Source organism: Rhinatrema bivittatum, chromosome 2, assembly GCF_901001135.1.
Source record: "Rhinatrema bivittatum chromosome 2, aRhiBiv1.1, whole genome shotgun sequence".
Classification (NCBI taxonomy): domain Eukaryota; kingdom Metazoa; phylum Chordata; class Amphibia; order Gymnophiona; family Rhinatrematidae; genus Rhinatrema; species Rhinatrema bivittatum.
The window spans coordinates 480756467-480782920 of NC_042616.1; the positions used below are offsets into that span (position 1 = coordinate 480756467).

The 26454-nt window shown below is 44.9% G+C and overlaps 1 protein-coding gene across 1 annotated transcript in view; it reads left to right on the top strand.

Annotated features, from left to right (window-relative positions):
- Positions 1-26454, top strand: part of LOC115085003 (serpin B6-like) — a 44291-nt gene that overhangs the window by 4210 nt on the left and 13627 nt on the right. Inside the window, exons 2-6 of the mRNA XM_029590508.1 lie at positions 10097-10274; positions 12366-12503; positions 14031-14148; positions 15901-16043; positions 25693-25860. Of these exons, the coding sequence (XP_029446368.1) occupies positions 10107-10274; positions 12366-12503; positions 14031-14148; positions 15901-16043; positions 25693-25860 (735 nt within the window). The 5' untranslated portion in view covers positions 10097-10106. The remainder of the gene's footprint in view (positions 1-10096; positions 10275-12365; positions 12504-14030; positions 14149-15900; positions 16044-25692; positions 25861-26454) is intronic.

Sequence of the window (26454 nt, forward strand, 5' to 3'; positions counted from 1 at the left end):
CTTCCTCTTCCTAACTGCCCTTAGTGACTGTTGCCAAAGTCCTGCCAGCCCCTGGAAACCAAAGGCTCAACCTGCGGGGAACAGGGCTGGTATAGGTGAAAGTCCAGTCTTGTTCGAGCCCAGGGCATATTCGCCAGCTGTCAGCATGGGCCTAGTAGATTAACTTACTAGGCTCCGTCAACCACGTCAGCACAAGGGTTGACTATAATTACGCCTAATGCACAGGCGTTCCCTGCCAGTCTTGGCAACTTACCAACTCAGCACAGGAGTGACAAGTGAAATCCTAGGGACAACTACATAGAGGAAGAGGGTACAAAGCTCCAAGTGTAACTTCCCCAGTGAAAGCACAGGTTATATAAAGGACAGGAAAATTTGACTGGACATTTATTTAAGTTGAAAAATCAGTAAATCTTTATTTGAACATCCAATCTGTGTCCAGCCTGTCTGTCCCTGCGGCATATCATCACAGAAATCAAGAGAGAAAGAGAAAGTCGGGGAGATAGACTTAGGGAAACATCCACCTCATCACCTGGGCCAAGAGAGTCTGCTTTCACCCCTGCAGAAAGAACTCACACCTTGGGGACAAGTGAGAGTGGAGAGATTTGCCATTGGAGACAGCCCCAGAGATAAATTATTTTATGTACCCTTGGAAGCAGTACAAATACATGAAAAAAAGGGTTACACTATAACGCTATGTGTCTGTGTTTGCTATAGAGTATAAGAATCCTAATGCACTATGTAAATGTGTATGCACGGGATTTATATGCATTATCTGCAATAGCCACATATTGCGAGTTTTATGTTATAACCTGTTGTTGTATTCTCTGCTCCAGCATCTCCTCCCCATCTCTGAGAGAACTTTTATGTAACCCTAGGGTGGGACGGACCCTTCAACTGGCATCTAGGGGCACAGAAAGGATTAGAGAGGGTCCCTTTTTGCATCACCATTCCAATGTCTCTATCAAACTCCTTTCCTCCCACCAAATAGCTTTATTCTCTGAGGCCCAGTTCCTAAGTGTGGGGATGAACAATCGTTCTTATACCTTGCTTCTTTGCATTTCAAGCCCCTTTTTTTCCATCCTTGTTACTCGACACTAAGCTTTACTGTGTCTCTGCCCCAAATAATACACAGAAGAAGAATGGTGGTTTCCAAATTATTTACTAATAGTTGATCAGATGTTATTTGCAATTAAACTCTCTTTGTAGTTCAAGTAAACAAATAGTAAGATAGCCAGAAGATATAATAAACTTATGACTCCAGCTCTTCATCAAAGTCTCTATTCTCAACTGGAAGCTCTCAGATTTACACTGAATTCCTTTTGTCCTCCAATTTCTTTCTCCATTATCCTAGTAGATTGAATGTAGTTCAGTCATTCTTTAATGCCTAATTTAATTCTTAAATCTTCACACTGAAGGTGGTTAGAATGTCTACAGTCTCAATAGCTAATCAGAACTTAGTTCCAGATGTAATCTCTTCCAATAAATCCTTTGGACAGACTAACTCCTCAGACAGCACCAGAAGGGTACTTTACTCTCTTTCTGGATTCTTTTATTGACTTAGGCAGTGGGGGCACTTCTCACTCCCTCATGTAAAACATCTCGCAATAGCAACAAAGTTATTGTTAGTTTACGTTGTATCTTCTTTGTTTCTCCTGTTAGTGCACTTTACTGGGATCCCTTGCTTTAGATGGAATTTGTAACACCTGTGTATCTTTCTGGATGAAAGACTTTCCTCTTCCAGATTTTTGGTGTACTGACTCCCAGGTACCATGGGTTATCAGCTCCAAGTGGAAAAAATATTAGATTAACCCAAAAGGGGAAAAATCAAGCAAGAAGCAGGAAAGGTGGTATAAAACGTCCTGCCTCCAAAAGAGAAGATAGTTCAAAAGACATTTAATACTAGAGATGTGAATCGTGTCCTCGATCGTCTTAACGATCGATTTCGGCTGCGAGGGGGAGGGAATCGTATTGTTGCCGTTTGGGTGTTTAAAATATCGTGAAAATCGTTAAAATCGTGAGCCGGCACACTAAAACCCCCTAAAACCCACCCCGACCCTTTAAATTAAATCCCCCACCCCAAATGCCTTAATACTTCATCAACTTTGGGAGGGAAGTACTTACTTGCCCTAAACCAATGGCAGGAAAACCGGCACACTAAAACCCCCTAAAACCCACCCCCGACCCTTTAAATTAAATCCCCCACCCTCCCGAACCCCCCCCCCCAAATGCCTTAAATTACCTGGGGGTCCAGTGGCGGTCCGGAACGGGCTCCTGCAATTGAATTGTGTTGTCTTCAGCCGGCGCCATTTTGCAAAATGGCGGTTGCAAAATGGCGGCGGCCATAGACCAACACGATTCGACTGCAGGAGGTCGTTCTGGACCCCCGCTGGACTTTTGGCAAGTCTTGTGGGGGTCAGGAGGCCCCCCCCAAGCTGGCCAAAAGTCCCTGGGGGTCCAGCGGGGGTCCGGGAGCGATCTCCTGCCGCGAATCGTTTTCCGTACGGAAAATGGCGCCGGCAGGAGATCGACTGCAGGAGGTCGTTCAGCGGGGGTTAATTGATCAGCCAGTATTTTAGCTAATAGTTTTAAATCGACATTAATTAGTGAAATGGGTCTATATGAGCCACACACAGCTGGTCTCATCCAGGCTTGACCAAAATAGTAATATCCGCAACATTGGAGGCTTGATATAGAGTGTGTTGTCCTCGCAAAACGTTAAACATTTTAGTTAAAGATGGGATCAATAACGCTGAAAATTTTCGATAAAAGCAGGCAGTATAGCCATCTAGGCCAGGTGATTTTCCCCCTTTTAATTTCTTAATGGCTGCTGCCACTTCCATCTGCATTATCTCTTTACCAAGATATTCTCTCTGTGCAAAGTCTAAACTGGGAAGAGATATAGGAGCCAAATATTGATCTATATCCTTTGTATCAATCATGAGGTCCGCACTATATAAATTTGAGTAAAAGCACAAAAACACACTCTGATGTCTGAGTTTGCTGTAAGAATTTTTCCAGCCTCATCCTTGAGCTTTACTGCATTGTTATGAAGGGCTTTAGCCTTTAATCTGCAAGCTAGTAGCCTGCCTGCCTTATTGCCTCCTTCATAATATTGTTGGCTGATCCTTTCTAGTTGGTGTGCTATTTTAGCTGCATCAATATCTGCTAGCTGTGAGCGGTATAAATTTAATTGGCGCAAGATCGAAATGGAAGATCCTTGTTTATGTATACCTTCTAGTTGTGTTATTTGTTGGAGCAACTCTTCCCTTAGTTTCCATTCACGTTTCTTTTTATGTGAGGCATATGCAATTAATTTCCCCCTAACTACCATTTTTAGACACTCCCACAGCATTATTGGTGAGGTATCAATTGTGTGATTAAAGACTAAATACCCTCGGATATCTTCTTGTAATTGGATCACAAGGGATTCATTGTCTAAAAGGCTGTCATTAAGTTTCCAATATAGTTGGCCCTTATCGTAACCTCCAAAAACCAAGGAGAGCCAGACCAGCACATGGTCCGAACAAGTGATCGGTTTTATCTCTACCGCCTCAACTCTAGACACTAGGCCCTTATCCATCATTATCATATATTATCTATGCATGAATGTGTGTTGTGTTCAGGCAAGAAGAATGTGTAGTTCCTCAAGTGTGGATATCTATTTCTCCACACATCAACAAGGCCCTTCTTTACCATAAAACCTTTAAATCGTTTACTTTCCTGTGATCAGGTCATTTTTAAGCCTCCAGAATTGTCAAGAACAGGGTTAGTTGAATGTTGTAATCCCTTGCAACCACTATATGTCCCTCCGCATAGGTGGAAATAAGCTCAGAAACAGAGGAAAAAAAAGACACTTGTCTAATATTGGATGTGTATATATTAATCAAAGTATATATTTCTCCTCCAACAATTATAACTAAAATCAAAATCCTTCCCTTGGGATCCCTATAACAGTATTTGCATTCGAATATCAGATCCTGCGTATAAGAATCCCAACCCCAGTGTATTTATGTTCCTTCATAGATGCTGACAAAAATTGTGAGGGAAATTCTGTGGAATTCATTAAATACTCATGTCTACATTTGAGATGTGTCTCCTGAATTCAGGCCACCCCTACTTGAAGCTGCTGCAAATCACTGAAAAGAAATCTCCATTTGTGATGGGAGTTAAGCCCCTTGACATTGAGTGACAAAATTTTAAATGTAGCCATTCTAAAATGTGAGGGAAATAGTGTCCATTCGCTCCCTATTGTATAAAGTTTCTATTCTTACACTAGAAGAACAAGAATTAGTCCTAAATGAAAAGACCCTGAAATTTGAAGCATATCAAAAATTAACAAATTACTGTCAATACAAGAGATATCATTCAGCATTATCCCCAGTGCACCCCCTCTACCCCTTCCCACACCTCCCCTCCTCCCATCTTGATCCCCCCTCTTTCCCTCTCCCCATTCCCTCCCATAGCAGCCACATTTAACTAAATGCGGATGAAAATTGTATAGGGGAGGAATCTTCATCCAGTCTTAAAGTTACCCATCCCCTCGGGAGGATCAGCAACATTTTCTATGGTAAATTCAACATATCTAAACCAACATATACTGGCCATCTCTTATTTCAGTGAGCAAATGCCAAAATTGTTACCAACAGTGGATTGCTTGGTGTGTTGTTACACTTTCGCTGTAACATGCTGAAAATAAAAAGCATAATATCCATATGTGGTAGCACTCAAATGTTAGAAGATCCCGTAACTCCTCCATCTGAGTTCCTCCGAAGTTGCCACCTTCCTTTGCCAACCCTCTGCCACCTCGGGGCCTCTGCCTTCTGTGACATTTGTAGGGATGTCTCAGGGTCCCAACAGGGATCGCCAAACCTGCGTCTTTAAGTATCATGACGGCTTCGTTGTTTGATCTTACTTGATGAGATGCTCCCTGTATGTTAAATCCAAGTCCAAAAGGGAAGAGCCATCTAAGGCAATTTTTTCCCGCCATAGTATGTCAGTGATCTCCTTCATTTCCATTTGTCGTCTGAGGGTAATTGCTGATATATCTGCAAAGAGTGATATCGTATGGCCCTCCCATACTATGGTAGGTAACTTGCGCATCACAGCAAAGATCCTGACTTTTACTGTGAATTTGTGAAAACAGGTGATAATATCACGAGAGTGGTTAGCAAACTTTGGGCCCAAAGCGCGATGTGCTCTCTCCAGCTCAATGGTAATTGCAGGTGGGACATCCAATGTCTCAGGAGATTGTTCTTGTAACAAAATGTGTTGGCATATCTTTTTAACCACTTCGTGGCAGTCCAAGAATTCAGGGGTCTCTGGTACCCCTTGGATTCTTACGTTTGCTCTTTTCGATCTATTCTCTATGTCTTTGACTTTGTCCAGAAGTGAAGAATAATCCACTTGAATAGCGGAGATAGTATCACAGAGTCACTGCATCTCAGTGGTTAGAGACTCCGCTGCACTTTTGATAACGATCATGCATCAGCCTAGTTTGGCCATTTCCTCTCTCAATTCACTCGTTAATTCTGACATCTCTGTTTTATAATCTTTTATATCTTGTCGAAGTTCACTAAACCACGCTCAAAGCTCCGCTCGAGTAGGAAAGCCCAAATTTGGCTGTCTCATTGCTTCCATTGGGCCCTCTGTATGCTCTAGACCATCTTGGTGTGCCATGTTGTTTTCAGCTGCTGCTTGATCACCACTCCCTTTATGGAATGAAAATTTCTTAAAATCTAGCGATTTACGCTGGGCCGCCATCCGTCTTGTGCAGTAAGTTTTCCTTGTTGATGCCACGTGATTTTGAGTAGCAATGGCTATGATATTTAAAGAATAGCCGAGGGGATGAGGAGCCTCCATTTTCATGACCGATCAGCCCAATGATGTAATTTCCTCTCCTTGGTCTACATTCTGAAGAAAATTCAACTACATTGTCAGGCTTTTCATCTCTTACGACCCTAACAGATTGGGAATAGCTGTTGCCAAGCACATGTTGTCCAACTGGCTAGCAGATTTTATTATACATTGCTATGCTCTGGCTGGCCTCCAGATCACAGACTTTGTCAAGGCTCATCAAATAAGAGGCACAGCTGCTTCAGTTGCTCACCTAAGAGCCATCTCCATTGAAGACATCTGCAAAGCTGCAACTTGGTCATTGGTTCACACCTTCATATCCCATTTCTGTCTCGACAGTCTTTCAAGAAGTTTCAGTAACACTGGGCAAGCAGTTTAGCATAGTCTATATTCCCACTAGTCCGCTGTCCACAGAGGGACCCAGATTGCCTTTTTCAATAAGTGATCCACTGCAACCCTCAGCTTGGGACTCTCCATGTGTCATGGCTAATTCAGCCCTGCTTGTTGACAGAGAAAACAAGGTTGCTTATCATAAATTAGGTTCTCTGTAGAGCGCAGGATGAATTAGCCATGCTTAATACCCACCCAGCTCTGCAGTTGACTGAGGTGCTCAGAAGGCAGTGTACATATGGGAACGCCAGCACATGCTCCATAATCAAAATTCTTCTGAGCTAAAGAGATGGGTCTGTTTGGAACCATCATCACCCACATGTCATGGCTAATTCCTGTTTATGGTAAGCAAGCAAACTTTATTTTCCAGCAGTTATGATTTAGGAATACTCTCAGCCTAAGGTAAAATCCCTGATTGTTAGGTTAGTTTTAATCCATTGAACATATCTTCCATAAATCTGTCTACCTTTATGCACCTACTTATACTAATTTCCTCCACAAAGTCCTGTAACAGGTTAATGATGCGTTGTGTGAGGCACTTCCTTTTGTTTGTTGTAACCTGCTATCTGATGGTTTCATCAGATGTTTTCTAGTTGCTATGTACAAAGCATAGTGGCAGCGTCCTGTTTGCTTTCTCCACACTTTTTCATGTCATATATTGGAGTGGAGGAGTAGCCTAGGGATTAGAGTAGTGAGCAAAGAACCAGTGAAGCCAGGATTCAAATCCCATCTCTTGCAATGGCATTCATTGTGAGCTTGGGCAAATCACCATTGCCTCAAGTACAAACTTAGGGGGACATTCACTATCCTGCAAAAAATATTGTGGGGGGCTTCGCAGCTGAGGTACTGCAGTTTTGAAGCCGCATTGTATTTTCTCCCCAGAGAAAAACACCACAAGGAAATAGCCCAAATTTCCCATTATGGTGGACTCAGGTTCCTATAAGGTCATGACAGATGAAAATAGCACTCTCCTGAAGGTGTGAAAGGCCATGCAGGGGTCTAGCAAGACACCGTCCCATCCCCACCCACTGCCTCTAGAAGCGACTCTCAAATGGGGCAATGCCCCCAGCCCACCCCCTTAAACATGAAAGCCCCTGGCCTTCAAACCACCACTCATGAAAGACTCCCCCTTTGAGCATTCATCCCCTCTCCCCCAATAGCAACAGAACCCCACCTGAGCTCTCTGGGCTAGCTGTATTCCTTCCTGGTGGCCTAGTGGAGCCCAGAATGCCCCTTAGGCTTCAGGAAGGCTGCTCACTAAAGTAAAAATGGCACAGAGCATACCTAATAAGAGGGCTGGCTGGTCCATTTTCACTTTAGTGAACAGCCAGCCCTGAGCCTAGATGGTGTTCTAGGCCCCACTAGGCCACCAGGGAGGAATAAGATTAGCCCAGAGGAGTCGGAATGGGGTGGGGACTCTCTTGCTATTGGGAGGGGAAGACTTGAAGGTTGGGCTTTCATGTTTGAGGGGGGAGGGTTGCCTCTAGAGGCAGCTGGGAGAATCTCAACTGGGAGGATCTCGCTACAACCCCAGGTGGTTTAGAAGGGGAGAAGGATCATTGCTGGCCCTCTTTAAATTTCAGAGTGAGAGCATTGAGATCTTTAGTGTTTTAAGAACATAAGAAAATGCCATACTGGGTCAGACGAAGGGTCCATCAAACCCAGCATCCTGTTTCCAACAGTGGTCAATCCAGGCCATAAGAACCTGGCAAGTATCCAAAAACTAAGTCTATTCCATGTTACCATTGCTAATGGCAGTGGCTATTCTCTAAGTGAACTTAATAGCAGGTAATGGACTTCTCCTCCAAGAACTTATCCAATCCTTTTTTAAACACAGCTATACTAACTGCACTAACCACTAGGGATGTGAATCGTGTGATCGATCGTCTTAACGATCGATTTTGGCTGGGGGGGGGAGGGAAATCTGATCGTCAGGGATCTGATCGTCAGCGATCTCCTGCACTCGTGACGTCGGGTGACAGGAACCAAAATGGCACCGGTGCTACCTTTGCCCTGTCATATGGTAAGGGCAAAGGGCCACCGGCGCCATTTCTATTAACGCAGCCGTGGCCCGAGAGCGGGAGATCGTGCCAGGACCCCCCCCCCACTGGACCCCAGGTAATTTAAAACATTTTGGGGGGTTCGGGAAGGTGGGGGATTTGTTTTAAAGGGTCGGGGTGGGTTTTAGGGTTGTTTTGGTGTGCCGGTTTTCCCGCCCTCCCCCCTCCCCTGATTTACAATTTTTTGACGATAAATCGGGGGAATTGCTATTGTATCGCGGCTCTAACGATTTTTGACGATTTAAAATATATCTGACGATTGTTTTAAATCATCAAAAAATGATTCACATCCCTACTAACCACATCCTCCGGCAACAAATTCCAGAGTCCAATTGTGCGTTGAGTAAAAAAGAACTTTCTCCGATTAGTTTTAAATGTGCCCCATGCTAACTTCATGGAGTGCCTCCTAGTCTTTCTATTCTCCGAAAGAGTAAATAACCAATTCACATCTACCCGTTCTAGACCTCTCATAATTTTAAACACCTCTATCATATCCCCCCTCAGCCGTCTCTTCTCCAAGCTGAAAAGTTCTAACCTCTTTAGTCTTTCCTCATAGGGGAGCTGTTTCATTCCCCTTATCATTTTGATAGCCCTTCTCTGTACCTTCTCCATTGCAATTATATCTTTTTTTGAGATGCGGCGACCAGAATTGTACACATTATTCAAGGTGCGGTCTCACCATGGAGCGATACAGAGGCATTATGACATTTTCCGTTTTATTCACCATTCCCTTTCTAATAATTCCCAACATTCTGTTTGCTTTTTTGACTGCCGCAGCACACTGAACCGACAATTTCAATGTGTTATCCACTATGACGCCTAGATCTCTTTCTTGGGTTGTAGCACCTAATATGGAACCCAACATTGTGTAATTATAGCATGGGTTATTTTTCCCTATATGCATCACCTTGCACTTATCCACATTAAATTTCATCTGCCATTTGGATGCCCAATTTTCCAGTCTCACAAGGTCTTCCTGCAATTTATCACAATCTGCTTGTGGTTTGACTACTCTGAACAATTTTGTGTCATCTGCAAATTTGATTATCTCACTCGTCGTATTTCTTTCCAGATCATTTATAAATATATTGAAAAGTAGGGGTCCCAATACAGATCCCTGAGGCACTCCTCTGTGCCATTTTGACCAGCTGCACCCAATATTAAGTATGGATTTAAATTAACTTGAGGTGCTTTTTTTTGCCTTTTTAATATTACAGTTACATGGCCTACATTAGTAATAATTAATGTTAAAATCCCATTACTATCCTGCATGCCTAGAGGGGTGTCAGCAGGATAGCACAGATATACAGGAAATCTAGAGCAGCATGGTGGTACTAGTGTGGTTTGCTGTCTCTTCTTGATGAGATTCTAAATCTGCTCCTACATGTTACAGGAATATGGTACAGTGATTTGATCAGATGGTTGTCATTTGTGTGTAGTGCCTCTGTCCTTTGCTGTCATGATATGCCATTTTGGTAGCAGTAGAAAGCGATATGGTAGTGTCAGTCCTGATATGACTCCCCCTCACAAAAGTTGCACTGAAGTTTGTGATGACCTCTCCCTCCTCTAGTTGTGAGATAACTACAAAAGAGATTCTGCTTTCGGCTGATCAGTAGAGCTTGGGCTCTGAAGGTTAAATCCTTCTCCCCGTGGAAGGATCCAAACCAGAGTTTTCAGGAAGGAAGTCGGGCCCAAGTCCTTATTTAAAGTGTGAGTCCTTTACTCAACAGGAAAAAATCTGGTGTTACACTGTATTTCATGTTTGTTTGTTTTGTTTTGTTTTTTTGTTCCAGGTTCTTCACAATGGAAGCTGTCAGTGAAGTAAATACAGCTTTTGCCCTTGATCTTTTTAAAACTCTCAATAGACAGAACTGTCAAAAAAATGTGTTCATTTCCCCCATGAGTATCTCCTCTGCTCTGGCCATGGTCTTCCTGGGTGCCAGAGGTAACACTGCAGCCCAGATGGCACAGGTACGTCTGAAGGAAGTAATACATTGTTCATATTGGGAGATGTTCTGCAAAGTGACTAAAATATATCTGATAACTTCAGTTTTGTATGTGCAAGAGGTACCTGGCACTCCTACTGCAGTCAGTATAAAGAGTCATTTGTTGCCCAGGACACTGCACTGCTCTTAAGAAATCCTCTGCTGGAAGGTAGCTCAATTTTGCTTTCAAGAAAAGTAAAGGGTGTAGAGGACCAGATTTCTTTTATTATTGCTGTTAAATGGTAACTCTCAAAGTCCTGCATAAGGCTTTAGCTTGAATTTTCAATGTGGATTTATGCACCTACTTATCTGTATAAAAATACATGCACAATTGTGTTCTGCATACTTTTACACACACAGAACCCCAAACCGATTTTCAAATGGTGATTTGCACACAAAAAATGGGGTTTCTGTGCACGCATCCTTATGCCAATCGTGCCTTTAAAGTGTAGCAGATTTGTTGCTCAGTGGAGATGAAACCCCTGAATACAGCTGTTTGCTTGTGGTTTATACATGAGCTGCACTCCCCCACCCTCCCTCCCAGCTCTGAATCCGCTTCGTGCCAGCTCATTCCTAGCTCTGACCCCAGTTCGCTGCTATACTTAGCATTATAGCACGGCAAAGTTCCTTTCTTTAAAGCGTTCAGGCAGGTCTTTTTTTTGGCTTTTACAATAATTAATAATTAAATGTTTTGTAGTGAGTGAAAGGTTTCCTTTTTTGGGACAGCTACTACCATTTGTTCAGACTGTAAATCAGCATCAGCTCTTATTTCCTCAAAGTTAGGGTATTTTTATCATCACAGAATTAAAAAAAAAAAAAATCTCTAAATGTTTCGTGCCAGCTGAATATTGATCATTTCCCCCTCCGAGAAGTAGCCTTCAGAGCATTTCCAGGACAAATAGTCACCAAAAGTAGTTCAGTGTGGTTCTCAGCATAAAAAAGCCTTGTGCACATAAAATAGCCAGTGCGAGTCCTGGAGCAGACATAGATTATGGCAAATGTGGCTTCTGTAGCGCAAGCTTACTCAGTGCTCACTTCTGTTACAAGCCGTAACCCTCACCAGGGACAACTACGGTTCACAGGTCAGTGCAGCTTCAGTCACCGAGGTTCAAGTGACTAACACAGATCCCAGGCAGACAATAGCTTCTGTAACAGCATCGGCCACTGTCACTGAAAGAGACTCCCCTAAACATCAAAGGGTCCGATACACTGGCAGCTGATTCAACCCTCCCTCCCCACGGCAGCAATCTACAGGTCATGTGATGGCTGCCATAGTCTACCAAAATATCCAACAGCTAAAAATTATAATCATATACTAGCAGAATCTCCTGAAATCATAATCTAAAAACGCAAGATTGCGTGAGGGATAACGCTCTTACATTTGGGCTACCTTCATATTTCAGAAAGTGGTTAAGCCTTTATATCATCATTGCCTTTCCTCCACATGCATATATATATATATTTTTTTTTTAAAGTAATTTTTTGTTCCAACTTGTGCTACCAAACTAATGTCCATGAAAAACATATCTGTGTTGAAAAATGCGGTGTACTCCTTAGGCAGTAAAGAAAACAGCTGCTATAGATCAGACAGTAGCACAGTTGCAGACTCACCTTTTGCAGGAGCACGAACTGTTCTCATTAAGGACACTCAGAGGCTAAAAAGTGGCTGGTGCATAATCCAGTCAAGCAATTTCCTCTTAAAGTTTTAGTCAGAATTAAAGGAGCCTACCTTTTAGGACAAACATACATCTGAAATCCATGCATATGTGTGAATCTGAAATGGAATTGTTTAAGAGAGATCGCCACTCAATAACTAAGTGACATAGAAGGAGCAAATGTTTTCCCTTTTTGGTAACACAATTTGCATCTCTTCCACTTCTGGAGCTGCAGGGGGGGTAGGGGGTGCTGGGTGAGGGAGGGAGGTGATTCAGTGAGAAACTTTGTGCATGAAGCTGGTGGTAAGTGATGGGCTGTGGTCGGTAGGAAGCTAAGGTGTTTCTAGATAGAACACACTCCTAAAGGCACAAGAATAATGGAGAAATGTGGTGTATATCTATTTGTTTTTTTCTTTGAACAGGCACTTCACTTTTCCAAAGCCAAAGAGATCCATACTGGGTTCCAGTCACTTCTGGCAGAGATCAACAAACCTGGAGCAAACTATCTGCTCAGAACCGCCAACAGGCTCTTTGGAGAAGAGAGCTATGAATTTATTGAAGTAAGCTGACTGCATTTAAGTGTTCTGCACTACTGAAAACTGAAAATAGAGCCGAAGTTGAGACTGAATTGTAAATGTGGATGGTAGCATCGTACTTTCAGTGCTATTTTATCTCCAGATATCGCTGAAGCCATGAACTATTTTACATGTCCCCACAGGATTTTCTTTAACTTGGTGTGTCAGGTGCTTGATATTATTTACATCTGTGCTAAAATCAAAGCATCAATACATAGTTACAGTGTCTCCAGTTTTAAGCATTTTTTTATGCCATTAATCTTTTAAATGGCGAAATGAAGAATAGATGCATTAGATGTCCAAAATGTGAAGGGGCAGATTTTTAAAAAGTACGCTGGATTTTATAAGATACGCGCATAGCCGCGCGTATCTTATAAAATCCAGGGTTGGCGCATGCAAGGGGGTGCACATTTGTGCAACCTGCGCGCGCCGAGCCCAGCGCGAGCTGCATGTTCCCTCCGAGGCCGCTCCGAAATCGGAGCGGCCTCGGAGGGAACTTTTCTTTGCCCTTCCCCCACCTTCCCCTCCCTTCCCCTACCTAACCCACCCCCCCCTTACCTTTGCGCGCGTCGCCAGCAGCCCCGCTCCGTCCTCCGGTCCCGGGGGCTGGTCCGGAGGCCTCGACCACGCCCCCGGGCCCGCCGCCGAAACGCCGCGTTGTTTCGGGAACGCCCCCGGACACGCTCCCACCCTCCCCTTTTCGAAAGCCCCGGGACTTACGCGCGTCCCGGGGCTTTACGCGCGCCGGCGGCCTATGCAAAATAGGCCGCCGGCGCGCGCGGGCCTTTTAAAATCCGCCCATTAATGTATAATTTTCCCTGCTGATGCCTGGCATTGAAGACCTAGACAGGGACGTAAGACTGTGAACTGAGTGGGGAAGTGATGCCAGCAACAGCGTGACATTGTGCACCTCTGCTGAATCTGGACTGCTAGAGGGCCTCCATGTATCACCTTCCACTTCCTCCTAAGTTAATTTCCTTCTGTCCTGTAAGGAAAGATCATCCTGCTTCTGCCAGAGCTCCTGAGTGCTGTGCTTCAGTTCATCAGTCAGTGTATAGTGTGCTGCTAGGGGAGGCTGAGGGAGAGTGTGATTGGAGTAGGGTGCACATTTTATTTATACCTCATCACATGAAATAAAGCAGACTTTTTTGATACTAGGTTTTCCATTTTCTTCCTATCCTAGAACCATCTGCTGACAGGAAAAGAATGCATGGGATAAAGGAAGAGCCATAAATCCTGTGGCCATGATCTGCCTTTCCCCTACCCAACTGGGATCGAGTCCTTCCCCATGCTCTCTCACCCCCCTCTTCTTCCCTATGGTTTCTCCCTTCTTGCAGTCTCTCATTTCTCCATTCCTCCTTTTTCTGCCATTCCTATGAGCTCCCTCCTCCTCCTTCCCTCCCTGCGGTATTTTGCGCTTTCATTGATGTGTGTCTCCTTTCCTTTACAGTCCTGAGGAATTGAGCTTCATGGTGGTATTTTCCAGTTAATGTGTTTGGCATCTCCTTGCAGGAATTCCTGGAATCTACTAAGAAGTTCTACCAGGCAAATCTGGAGAAAGTCAGCTTTCGTGCAGAGTTTGAAAAATCCAGAAAACTCATAAATGCCTGGGTGGAATCAAAAACAGAAAGTGAGTAATAACTATAGCCTCCCCATACCTTTTTACCAGGTAGCAGAGGATGAAATATTCAATCCCGGAGGGCAGAAATCAGGCCTGGTTTTTAGAGTAACCAAATTATATAATGTGGCAAATTAGAGCCCTATGCAGGCAAATAAATCTCATGGTAGTTGTCCTGAAAACCAGACTTATTTGCATCTCTCTAGGGTATTTCCTAATTAGCAGTGATGCAAGGAGATAGTCTGAAGAGCAGGTTACTAAAAACTGTTTCGCAAAAGGTTACTTCATCATCTTCCCACCTTTGAGAAGAGATGTTTAGAAAGAAGAATATAGTGGGATATGTTTTCAGCCGCTATCTGGCTAGGCAAGTTTGCTGGAGTGGATAAACTTATCTAGCTAACCTTGTCGAGACACTAAGGGTAGTAAAGCCACTGAATGTACTCTGCTATCTTAAAGTTAGCTGGATATGTTTATTTGGCTAACTTTAAGACAGCTGAATTATTCAACTAAGTTACAGGGTCATTCATCAAAATGCATTATAGCATTAATGCACGCAATAACGCCATAACACATGTGTTATGAAAAATAACGCACGACGCAAATGCAAATTTTTTGCATGTTCCCTCCGAGGCGTAAATCTGCCAACAAAGGCCCTCAGAGGGGCCTTTGTTGGCAGATTTACGCCTGCTAAAAGCAGACGTAAATCTGCGCGCGCCAGTGGACTGCTGGCGCGCCATCACCCGACCAGGGGGCTGGTCCGGAGGCCTCGACCAGGCCCCCGGGCTGACGCCACGCCCCCGGGCCCGCCCCCGAAACGCCATGTCACGCCCCCGAAACGCCACGTCATTCTGCAACGCCCCCGACACGCCCCTTTTACAAAGCCCCGGGACTTACGCGCGTCCCGGGGCTCTGCGCGCGCCGGCAGCCTATGCAAAATAGGCGTGCCAACGCGCGTAAATCTGGCTGGATTTACGCGCACAGGGCATTAAAAATCCGCCCCACTGTGTGCACATATTTATATCTCTATAGGCGTGCCATCTAATAGGTCAAGGTGAGGTGTTGGTGGTGGTGGTTTAGGGGCCAGTTTCGCATGTAGAGTGAATCGACCGAACAAAGATGAAATTTTGTACTATGTTATCTCACCCTAGCTTAATGGTACCCTGTTATAGAGTCTATCAAGCTAGGGTGAGAGAACATAGTAGAAATTTAATCTTTTTGAGACTTTCCTCATTCCAAATAATGTCAAATCTTCACCAAGGTGTACTGTGCTGTTCGTACATCTCACTCTACATGTGAAACTGGCCCCTAAACCTTAAACCACCACCAACACCTCACCTCGACCTATTAGATAGCCCTCCTATAGAAATGTAAATGCTTAACTACTATGAGGGCCTTCTAGTCTCTCTCTCGCTCTCTCTCTCTCTCTCTCTCAGTGAAAATAGGGATTATTTCAGGGTGTGGTAATTCTAATATTTCCATAAACGCACTTTTTCTTAGCGCATGCCTTATTAACACTTTTTGATGAATCTACATATTATTTGGATAAGAAGCACCATTCTGGAATGCCTCCTCCCTGCTCCTGTCTTAACTGGCTAACCTTTTAGCCTTATAAAATGTTAGCCAGCCAAGTGACAGCCTCGAACCATAGCTGGATATTCAAATGTCACCATTTGTCTGGCTAAATCCAAGCTTACCCAGACAAATGGCATTGAATATCAACCTAGGTATGTCTAGTATAAAAGAAATTTCCCTTGTCTCCCAAAGGTAAGATCCAGAATCTCTTGACTCCGGGAACTATTGATGAACTAACTAGATTGGTCCTGGTGAATGCCATCTACTTCAAAGGAAACTGGGATGATCAGTTTAAAAAAGAATATACAAGAGAGAGATCATTTAGGATAAACAAGGTATGGGAGAGTGGTACTCGGACCTGCTACTTGGAAGCAATTAACTTTTATTATCCATAATTTATTGCAGCTATGTGGATTCAAAGGAAAGCAGAGTGCATTGATTGAGTTGTGAACTTTACAGCAGGGCTGCCCATCTCTAGCTCTTGAGGACTACAAATGGGTCTTGTTTTTAGGGCAAGCATACTATCTTGGCTCTTGGACAGGATCCATGCAGATGTCTGTAATGAATATTCATTGTGAATATCATGAAAACAATGACGCTTATGGCAGGACAGTCTGTAGCTTTATATTTACCCACTGCCTTCCCTGCAGGTTAGGCCCTTGAGTTCTTGCAGCCAGCAGGACTTAGGCAGGTTCCTAGGCTGGTGAAGATAACTAAAATCCAGAAGCACACCAAATGGAATCAGAGACAGGCCAATGTCAGGGCAGGCAGCTAGCAAGAGTGGTCAGGTCCAGGTAAGGGGGTCAGGTCCAGGCAGCAGGTAATCATGATCAGGTCCAAGGACGAGATCAAGATCAGAAGAGTCAGGCCAAGAATGGACAAAGACATACTGAAAACACTGGTCAAGGTGGATAAGATAAGGTGAGGCTGGAGAAGGCAAGATTGGACAAGGCACAGGAATCAGAAATGCTAGATAACATGCACTGCAATACAGAAGACCCATTGCTGAGGCAAGGAAGAGCAGAGCGGCTTGGCCTTAAATAGGGCACTGGGTGAGATCATAACTAGGTGCCATGAAGCAGCTTTCCCACCGCATGGCCTTTAAGGTGTGTGTGGTTGTGCACACACCTAAGGCTGGCACATAGAGAAGGGGGATCAGTGTCCTGGCAGCAATCCTGCCATGCGGCACTCTTCAGCGGTGACCAGGACCTCAGTGTGCACAGGGTAAGTGCAGCTGGTGGCAGGGCCTGCCAACGACCAGCCAAATGTAACAGTAACCCCCCCCCCCCTCCAAAGCCCCTACCCATTTTCTGGGCTTGGGTTTCCAGGGGTATCTCCTGTGGAATTCAGCTATGAGTTGGGGAGCTTACATGTTGGAGGCTGGCTCCCAACAATTCTTTTTGAGTCCATAGTTCTTCCAGGATATAAGACATTGCAGCTGATTTTGGACTCTTTGGGAATCTCTAATATTTTCTGGACCTCAAACTGAGTGTCTTCTTTTGTAGCAACTTCAGTGGTCTGGAGGAGTGGTCTGCCCAGCCAAGAGAGAATGGCAGGCAGGGCCAGAGGAACCACTAGGCGAGCTAGGCCTGTGCCTAGGGCGCCGAGACTTAAGGGGCGCCGCGGCAGGCAGCAGAATTTTGAAAGGGCAAAACTTGCATGCTGGAAATTCAAGGCGAGGCAAACGGGGCGGTGAGCCGATGTAATGATCTACTCCTCCAGAGGGGAGGAGTTAGCAATCTGTTGGTGATCAACCTCTCAGAGAGGAGGAGTTATGCTTACCCTGTCAGGAGGGCGGAGCTAGCTATCTGTAGTGATGCGCCGCCAAGAGGGCAGAGTTTGCTATCTATTGTACTACACTACAGGGATAGCAATCTATCACGCTTCTGCTACGAGTAGCACTCTATATATGTTAGGCTGTTGATAAGTCCCATAGAAAGAAGAGTAGCTGTCTGTTAAGACTTCCGTAAGCGGGGTTAGTGGTCTGTAGTGGTTGGCACCCACGGAGTGGCAGTCTGTATGATGCTGCTAGTAGTGTAAGGAAAGACCACTTAAAGGAAATGGTGAATCTCTGGGCCGATGGTAGATGACAGCGCCCCCAGGAGGAGATCCTGAGAGGAACCACCGGCTAGGCTGGAATATGAAACAAACACAGATAGTTCTTTTATTAAACTGGAAGTTGAGCCACCAGTGGTGGCAGTAGTGAGTCGATGTAACCGTAGGGCTGAAGTCCTTCTGATACTGGAATTATAATCTCTGGGTTGCTGAGCTGTAGAGAGAGACTATAGGTAGTGAGTAGACAGGGTATGCAAGATACATAACCAGTAGAAGATGGTACACTCACAATTGTAAATGTCTGCAATGGTCTCTATGCAACAGAGAATCTTTAGTACATTCAGGAGCAGGAGCCGTAGGCGAGCACTGGTTCCTCTGGACTGTCTGTAATAAGAACTCACAATAGCTGTATATGGAATGGCTTCTAGAGTAGAAAAGAGTCTGTAAAGGATTCTAGGAACATGGGCTCTCGTGGAGTGAGTACCGGTTCCTATCTGCAATCTGCCAATATAACTCACGATCTCCGTACCTGCGATAACGTCTTAGACAGAAGGGAGTCTTCAGAGAATAGGAATATAGGCCCTCGTGGAGCGAGTACCAATTCCTATCTGCAATAGAACTCACAGTGCTCACGTCTGCGATCGCTTCCAGGCAATGAGGAGTCTTCCGAGTATACAGGGACGTAGGCCCTTGAGGAGCGAGTACCGGATCCCGTCTTGGCAATCTGAAAACAAGAAGAGAGAGCGGAGCCCCCGAGGAGCAGGTACTCCTGGTAAGTTTGAAAAGGCCAAGCAGTGGAGAATGTTTCTCCTGGCTGACTCGGGTCGTTGTTGTAAGTAGCGTGAACTGCCGAAGCAAGTCCCGTTGAGTTCCTTGTTGCAAGTGGCGTGGACTGCCGAAGCAAGTCCAAATGGAGTTCCTTGTTGCAAGTGGCGTGGACTGCTGAAGCAAGTCCAAGTGGAGTTCCTTGCTAACTCTTTTAAGGTTAGCAAACAAAGGCCTTTTAAATGGAAACTGGATGACGTCACTACGGGGGCGCCCCCGAGGTTCGCGCCCTTGCTGGTACAAAGTCTGGAGCGCGCACGCATGCGCGCCCTTATGTCATCAAGAACATGGTGGATCCATAGCGTCAAGCCAGCCCGGGGATACCGGGACCAAGAGGCAGGGAGAAGCCGCAGCAGCATCTGTCCGTCAGAGCTGAAGGGAGTCACCACAAGGTAGAGAGGGTGGAGCGAGGGGCAAGAAGAGGCACGAACGCAACAGCCGAGCCTCTCTCTTTGGCCCGTTCCTGGAACTTCATGTCTAGCCATATGGTTAGGCTAATCAGGCCTTCCAAGGTGTCTAGCAGGTCCCGGGTGGCCAGCTCACTTTTAATGTACTCCAAAGGTTCTTGTAAGAAAATTGCAATCAGGCTGTCACTGCCCTATTGAAGCTCAGAAGCCAGGGTACAGAAGTGCACTGTAGCACTGTATACTCTCCTACAGACTGGGAGACTTCCTTAATTTGTAGGAGTTCAGATGTCTTGGAAGCTGTGCAACTGAGCTCATTGAATATTTTCCTAAATCTTGCAGGAAGCATGCCAAATCCCCCAAGAGTGGATCATTCCTTTCCCAAAGGGGTGAGGCCCAGTCTGGCGCTATGCTACCCAACAAGGAATATGGCTATGGCTGGATATTGCAGCCCATCCTGCCCCAGCTTTGAGTCTGCCACCCATCTTGCAGCCTGCTACTCCCATGCTCTACTTGTCTCCGCCTCTGAGGAATGATGGAGATCCACTAAAACGTAGAGGCTTCCTCAACCAATGTCAGATGCAGTTTGAATTTGTAGGCACCCTTGTTTCCAACAGAATGAGTCAAAGTGACATATTCTTTCCTTGTTGGTTAACACAGCACTAGACTGGGCCTCACCCCTTTGGGAAAGGAATGATCCGCTCGGGACCTGGAGCTGGTATGCTAAGCCAGCGATAGCAGAGGCCAAAGGAAAGACTGCCAAACTCATGGCCTCACTAACAGGTACCAGATGTGTGAGCCCTTTGTGCCTCAAGGGCGAACTCACAAGGTCTCTGCCAGTAGCTGGCAAATGCGCCCTGTAGCAGGACAATCTGTAGCTTCACTTTTATCAGCTGCCTTCCCCGCAGATAAAGCCCTTGGGTTCTGGCAGCCGGCGGGACCTAGGCGGATCACTAGGCTGATGAAGATTAGTTATCTTCATCAGCCTAGTGATCCGCCTAGGTCCCGCCGGCTGCCAGAAAAGCACACAGGGTCAGTGCAGGCAGCAGACTAACGGAGTGTGAGATAGGTCAAGGAAGAGTGGTCAGATCCAGTTAAGGGGTCATATATACAGGTGACAGACTATCATAGTCAGGTCCAGGTGGCAGGCAATCGTGGTCAGGTCAGGTCCAGGTGGCAGGCAACTGTGGTCAGATCAAAGCAAAAAGTTAAGATCTGGAGAGTCAGGCCAAGAGTGGACAAAGACACACTGATGACGCTGGACAGGATGGATAAGATAAAGTGAGGCTGGACAAGGTGGGCTGGATGAGGGAAGCTGGGCAAGGCAAGGCTGGACGAGGCACAGGAATCAGGAATGCTAGGCAACACACACACTGCAAGGTAGAAGACCCTTTGCTGAGGCAAGGAAGAGCAGAGTGGCTAGGTCTTAAATAGGGCACTGGACGAGATCATCACTAGGTGTGTGAAGCAACTTTCCCACTTAGGGCCTTTAAGGTACATGCAGATGTATGCGTACGTGCCTAAGGCTTGCACGGAGAGGAGGGGGAGCGGTGTCTTGGCGGTGTCCCTGCCACACGACACACTTCGGCGGCATCCGGGGCCTCAGTGTGCATGGGGTAAGTGCGGCTGGTTACTGTGCCTGTCTGTGACCAGTCAAACATAACAGATCCTCAGTCTGCTTTGTGCTTTAACAACTTTAAATAATTTTGATTTATCTACAGATCTCATCATTTCAATCATTGCTCCCTTTTCCAGATCATTAAAAAATATGTTAAATAACAGTGGTCCCAGAACCTAACCCTGGGGCACTCCTATTGGTTTGGCTCTCTCATTTGAGAAAACTGACTATTAGTCTTTGCTCACCTTTTGCCTGAAGAAATTGCACCAATTTTCAAAGCAAAAGTGCACGCATTCTTTTGCTTTGTAACTTGCTGTGGATGCAAAGTATGTGCAGTTGCAACTGATTTTCTGCAGGTAGATTTTTGTTGAAAAAGTAGGCGAAGATTTGGGGATGCAAACTATGTGCACCCTTTTCCTTCCCTGACGTAAACATGCCCCTGGAAATACCTCCTCTCAGTCCAGCTTATTGTGATTTAACCAAAAGAAACACTTCACTGGAAAAGCTTTTAGAAAGATCCTTATTTAGAATGTAGAATATTCTAAGGAGAGTGCAAGGGAATTCTGAGAGCATTGTTTACACAATAGGTGAAATTCAATTTACAGACAAATAAGCTAGCTTGTTTTCATTACATCTTCCTAATTGGGTGACATTAACATGATATCCACTTAATAGCATGGTATTATCATTTCAGCTCATATCTCTAACTATCTCTTTCTCTCTCTCTCTCTCTCTCTCTCTATCTATCTAGATAGCTAGCTAGCTAGATAGTTACACACACACACACATATATATAAATGAGTCAGACCTTCCCTCATCAGATTTCCTGGGGGTGGGAGGTCTGAGAAGCTGAAACACTGTCACTTCCAGCCCAACCTAGTCACTTCTGGCCATGGTCCTGCTACTCTCACTGTGCCAAATTCTCTCCCCCCCCCCCCCCCCCCCTCCAATCTCTTCAACCTTAGATTGCCATTATTTCCCCAACCCAACCCACACTGGAATCTCAATGTGACCCTCAGACTAAACATTTACCTACCCCTGCTGTATTCACAATGAATTGCTTCAGTTCCTCTGAAATGTCATCTTCAAAGAGCAGTTCCAGCATGGGTGTGTCTCTCTCTGCAAATAAGATTTAAGCAAAGAATTTGTTTAGTTTTTCTGCTATGGCTCTATTTTCCTTGGGTGGCTCTTTCACCCCCGGATTATCTAAAGGTCTAACTGACTACCTGACAAGCTTTTTACGTTTGATGTACTTGAAAATAAAATACTGTATATACTCATGTATAAGTCAATCCCATGTATAAGTCCAGGGTGTTTTTTTGGGTCCCAAAAATCAAGATTTATCTGTCACCCATGGATAAGTCAAGGGTAAAGCATAGGAGGCCTATGAAATGGTGAAATTGGTAACTTGGGAAAATCACTTTTATTTATTTTTTAAAAGCAGAATAAAGTGTCTCATAAAAAAAAAAAAATCATTTAACAACTTAAGAAAATGTCCCAGCTGCATGAATCCTACCCCCCTCTCCTGAACCCTTAACTCACCCACTGCTATCTGGACAACAGCACTTCCTCAGCAGTGGGATATCTTCTCCCCCACAAGTCCTCCAGATCCATTGCTGCTGCTGCTGCTGCTGCTATGAGGACGCCCACAGACGAGGACCTTGCGATCATTCAGGCACATCCTCCCTTCTGCCCTGCAGGCTCCTGGGGTAGGGGAAGGATAGGATAGCTTCTCCCCCACAGCTCCTCCGGATCCCTCACTGCTGCTATGAGGATGACTTGAACTTGTGGTAATTCAGGGACTTCCTTCCTCGCGGGGATGAGACGACCGCAATTTTAAGGACTGTTTTTGAGGGTAAAACTTTTTTGACTTATACACGAGTATACACGGTACTATTAGTTTTTGGCCTTTTGGCTTGTTATCCCCTCAAATTCTCTCTAGATCGGACTTATTAATGTTAAGCACTGTCGGACTGCATGAATAGGGTTTGTTTTTTTTCTAATGTCCTGATTAGGATCCAGTTTCCTTGTTTTAATGGTCACCTTTTTTGGCTTTAATAGCCTTTTTCTCAGCACTGTTTAGACATGGCTGGCAGTTGTCTTTTGTTGTCTTTTAAATTGTGGAATATTTTTATCTGTGCCTTCAAGAGGGTATTTTTAAATCTCTGTGCCTCATATAGGCGCTTAACCCTCCGAAACTGCTCTTTTTAGTTCCCTTTCAATTTCATCATTTTATCATAGACTTCCTTTTTAAAGTTAAATGCTGCTGTAGTAGTTTTATTGAGTGCTTGACATGGAAGAAACTCAGGCATGGGGTTTTTTTTCCCTTCTTTATCTCCCATTGAGATACAATAAGCTGTATACTTGTTGCTGGAAATTTCCCTTATTGTAGAAGTGTTACTTCATCAAGTGAGTGGTATAGTTCTGTCATCCTAAATTGTCAGGGAAAATGATGACGGAATTAGGGCTTAATTTGTGGGGGAATGGCCTGGAACTGAGTTCCACCGTTAGCAGGCAGAGGGGCAGGAGTCGTTCTGCTCCAGCCCCTCCCATCCCAGGCAGCCTTGCAGGGAAGAAGAGGTGAGGGGTGAATCTGGAGCAGACTAAGAAGAGAACAGCCACTCTGGTCCCTTATTCAACCCCCTCTCCCCTCCTGCTTTTTTTTTTTTTTTCTTATTTACATTATTCCAATCTTTAGGGACCAGGAGGGGGGAGAGAGGTTGTCCTGCAACAGGCACAAAAAGAGGGAGAATTATCCTAAGTTTGAACATTGTTAACAGTAGTGCCAATTGTCAAGGCTTCAACCTTGACCTTGATGACTGGCACTACTGCCAACAAATTTCAATCTGGCGCTAAATTACTTAGGCCTTAATTTCTGGCAGAACAATCCAGAATGTCATTCTGCCATCTTTTTTTTTGGGCGGGGGGGGGGGGGGGGGGTCTAAAGAATCTACATATTTCTGGCAACATAAATCAGTTCTGGCTCCCCTGCAGAAATGGAGTAGAGCCAGTAGGGGCATGAATTATTTCTGTCTCGTCCAATCCCTGGAAGAAGCAGAGCAAAGCAGATGGTTTGGAGCTACGTACCCTGGGGGGGGACGGTCACTTGGCCTTGGGGTCTGTGCAATTTCCCAGTACAATTGAGGAGGCTGTGGAGAATAGCCAAGGCTGAAGAGACACACAGGTTGAATACCTGTCAGCCTCACTGTCTCTACTGCTACTGGTGTGTTGACTTACTGCCCCACTGCTGCTTATCGTGCTAGCTTCCTGGGCCCTGTCCTCTCCCCCTGCTGACCACACCTGGGCAAGGGGCAAGAATGAGGAAATGTGTATGGGAGTAGGGGAGAGAAAGGAGAATGTGGGGATTGAGGGAGGGAAGGGCACGTGAGTGACAGAATGTTGGGTGCAAGAGCGTGAGAGAGAGAGCGGATTGTGGAGAGGGACAGACAATGAGTAAGGGGCTTCGTGCTCCGGGGTATGAGCGAGAGAACTCAAAGGACTGCAGTGCTTGTGAGAGGGGATGGTCTGAGTAAGAAAATTGGAGGATCTTGGAAAGTGTGAATGAGATAAAAGGATAAGAGAGGGTAAATGAGGAGGAGCATATGGTGCTGATCCCTGACATCCTTCCCCATGAAGGCAAAGATCAGGCCGCGTGTTTGAATTTTACGCATCCCACACCCCAGCCTGAGGGAGCTGAAGAGAGTGGGCAATACACGCCAGTGTACCCTCATTGCCCCAAGGCAGAGGAGAATCAGCTGATTCTGACTCAAAGCGGAGGTCTGTGCCTTATTGGATAAGGAGGAAGAGATTTGCTGAAGAGGGTAATTTTCTAGGAGGAAGGCACTCAAGGTTATAGGGGAATAAGGATGAGATTTGGGGGCCCTAGGACAACTGTAGGGGGGACATGAAACACTAGGAGATTCATGGGGGACGGGAGGAAGGACTAGGAATGAAGGACCAGGATCCCCAGAGCAGAGAGGAGGAGCAGGATAGAGAGAAAAGGCCCCATTCTCTCTTCCCTTCTCCTCCTCCTTACCCCAGTGATCCTCCATCCCCAGCCCCCACCAGGGCTTAACCCACAGCCATTGTTTGTTTGATGAGCACTGGTGGGGTCTGGAGGATAAGGAAGAAATGGAAGTGTGCGTTTAGGGGTGTGTCTGGGAGAGAGAGGGAGTTCACACCCAGCCTAAGCTCTGCCAAGTCAAACAGGTCACACCTGTTCTGCCTTTCCCCTCCTTGCCTCTTCTACAGTTGCACTTCCTTTTCATCTGCAAATAATGGTGATCTCCTGTCAGGCACCACAAACTCTTAGAAAGCACCCATGACTCACTCATCTGTAGATGTTTTGTACTATTTATATTTATAAAACAAAAAGTGACGGCTGGGGGAGAAGAGCTCCAGATACCCAATGTAGAGGGGCCTTTGCTTTCCATTTGTATTTTACTTTGTCAGGGAATTATTATCAGTCTTTATTACAACATGAAGAAAAAAAAAAGGAGAAATCAGTGGAAATAAATGACTCGGCATTTTAATGTGTAAATATCATTTTTGTTCTTGTTGTAAAAAAACAAAACAAAACCCTGATAACTTCCCAGGAAAAATAAAATAAAAACTGAAAATGAAGGTCCCTACCTATGTGGAATTGTCAAACTTCCATTCTGCTGTGTACAGCAAATTGATATCAGAACAAAAAGCAGCAGCACGTAAGTCAGTCAGACTGGTGACTGGCCTGATTTTCAGAAGTATTTACAAACCTAAAACTGGGTTTTACATGTATACATGCACTTTGTATGCAAGTGGGCTTTTGAAAATTGCTGCAATGCCATTGAATTTTCCAAGTGCATTTAGCGCGCATAAATGGCTTTTGAAAATCGCTACAATAATATGTTACTTTTGCCTGCATAGCTCCTTTGAAAGTTCACCTGTGTGTTGCTTTGTTATGAGCTATGTTGACCTTCTTTATACTGCTCTCTGAACCTTCTCATAATGAGTGAATTGTCCACTTAGGCACATAATTTGGGCTGTGCTAACTGGTATTGGTTATTTTTGTTTATTTTTTCTCTTGTTTTCTCTTTTTTTTAGAATGAGACTAAGCCTGTGCAGATGATGTTCAAAGAAGCTAAATTTAACATGAGATATGTCAGCGAAGTGCAGACCAAGTTGCTTGAGATCCCGTATGTGGGTAACAAGCTGAGCATGATCATTTTGCTTCCTGATGATATCCAGGATGGTTCCACTGGCCTGGAGTTGGTAAGATAATAGCTGAATTCTGAGATGAAAGGAGATGGTGGCTTATTTTTGTATGGGTGATTGTTCTTTACTTTGCACTATATACTGAGCCTAATTCTTTTTGACCTTTGGAGGGTAAATATTAGGAAATAATAATAAAATAGATAAAATAAATTAGGAAAACGAGTATGATGGCAGATAAGTACCATATGGCCCATCCAGTCTCCTCAATTTTCTTCCTGGTTTTTAATTGTTTATTTATAAATTTAACAAATATAAGCTGATCTGGAAATGAGACATATGTTAATAATAATAAAAAGGATAAAACTGAAAAGAAGAAAGGGAGAAGTGATTTTAATAATACTGACAAATGTTAAGAAAAAAATAAAAGGAAATATTGGGACATGCTGGAGAACAGCCTACAAACTTAGGGGCGGATTTTAAAAGGGTTACGCGCGCCAAGCCTATTTTGCATAGGCCCAGTGACGAGCGCAAGCCCCAGGATGTGCGTATGTCCCGGGGCTTTATGAAAGAGGCGGGGAGGGGGCGGGACCGAGGCCTCCGGCACAGCGGCCATGCCAGGGGATTGCGCAAGTTACGCCTGCCAGAGGCAGG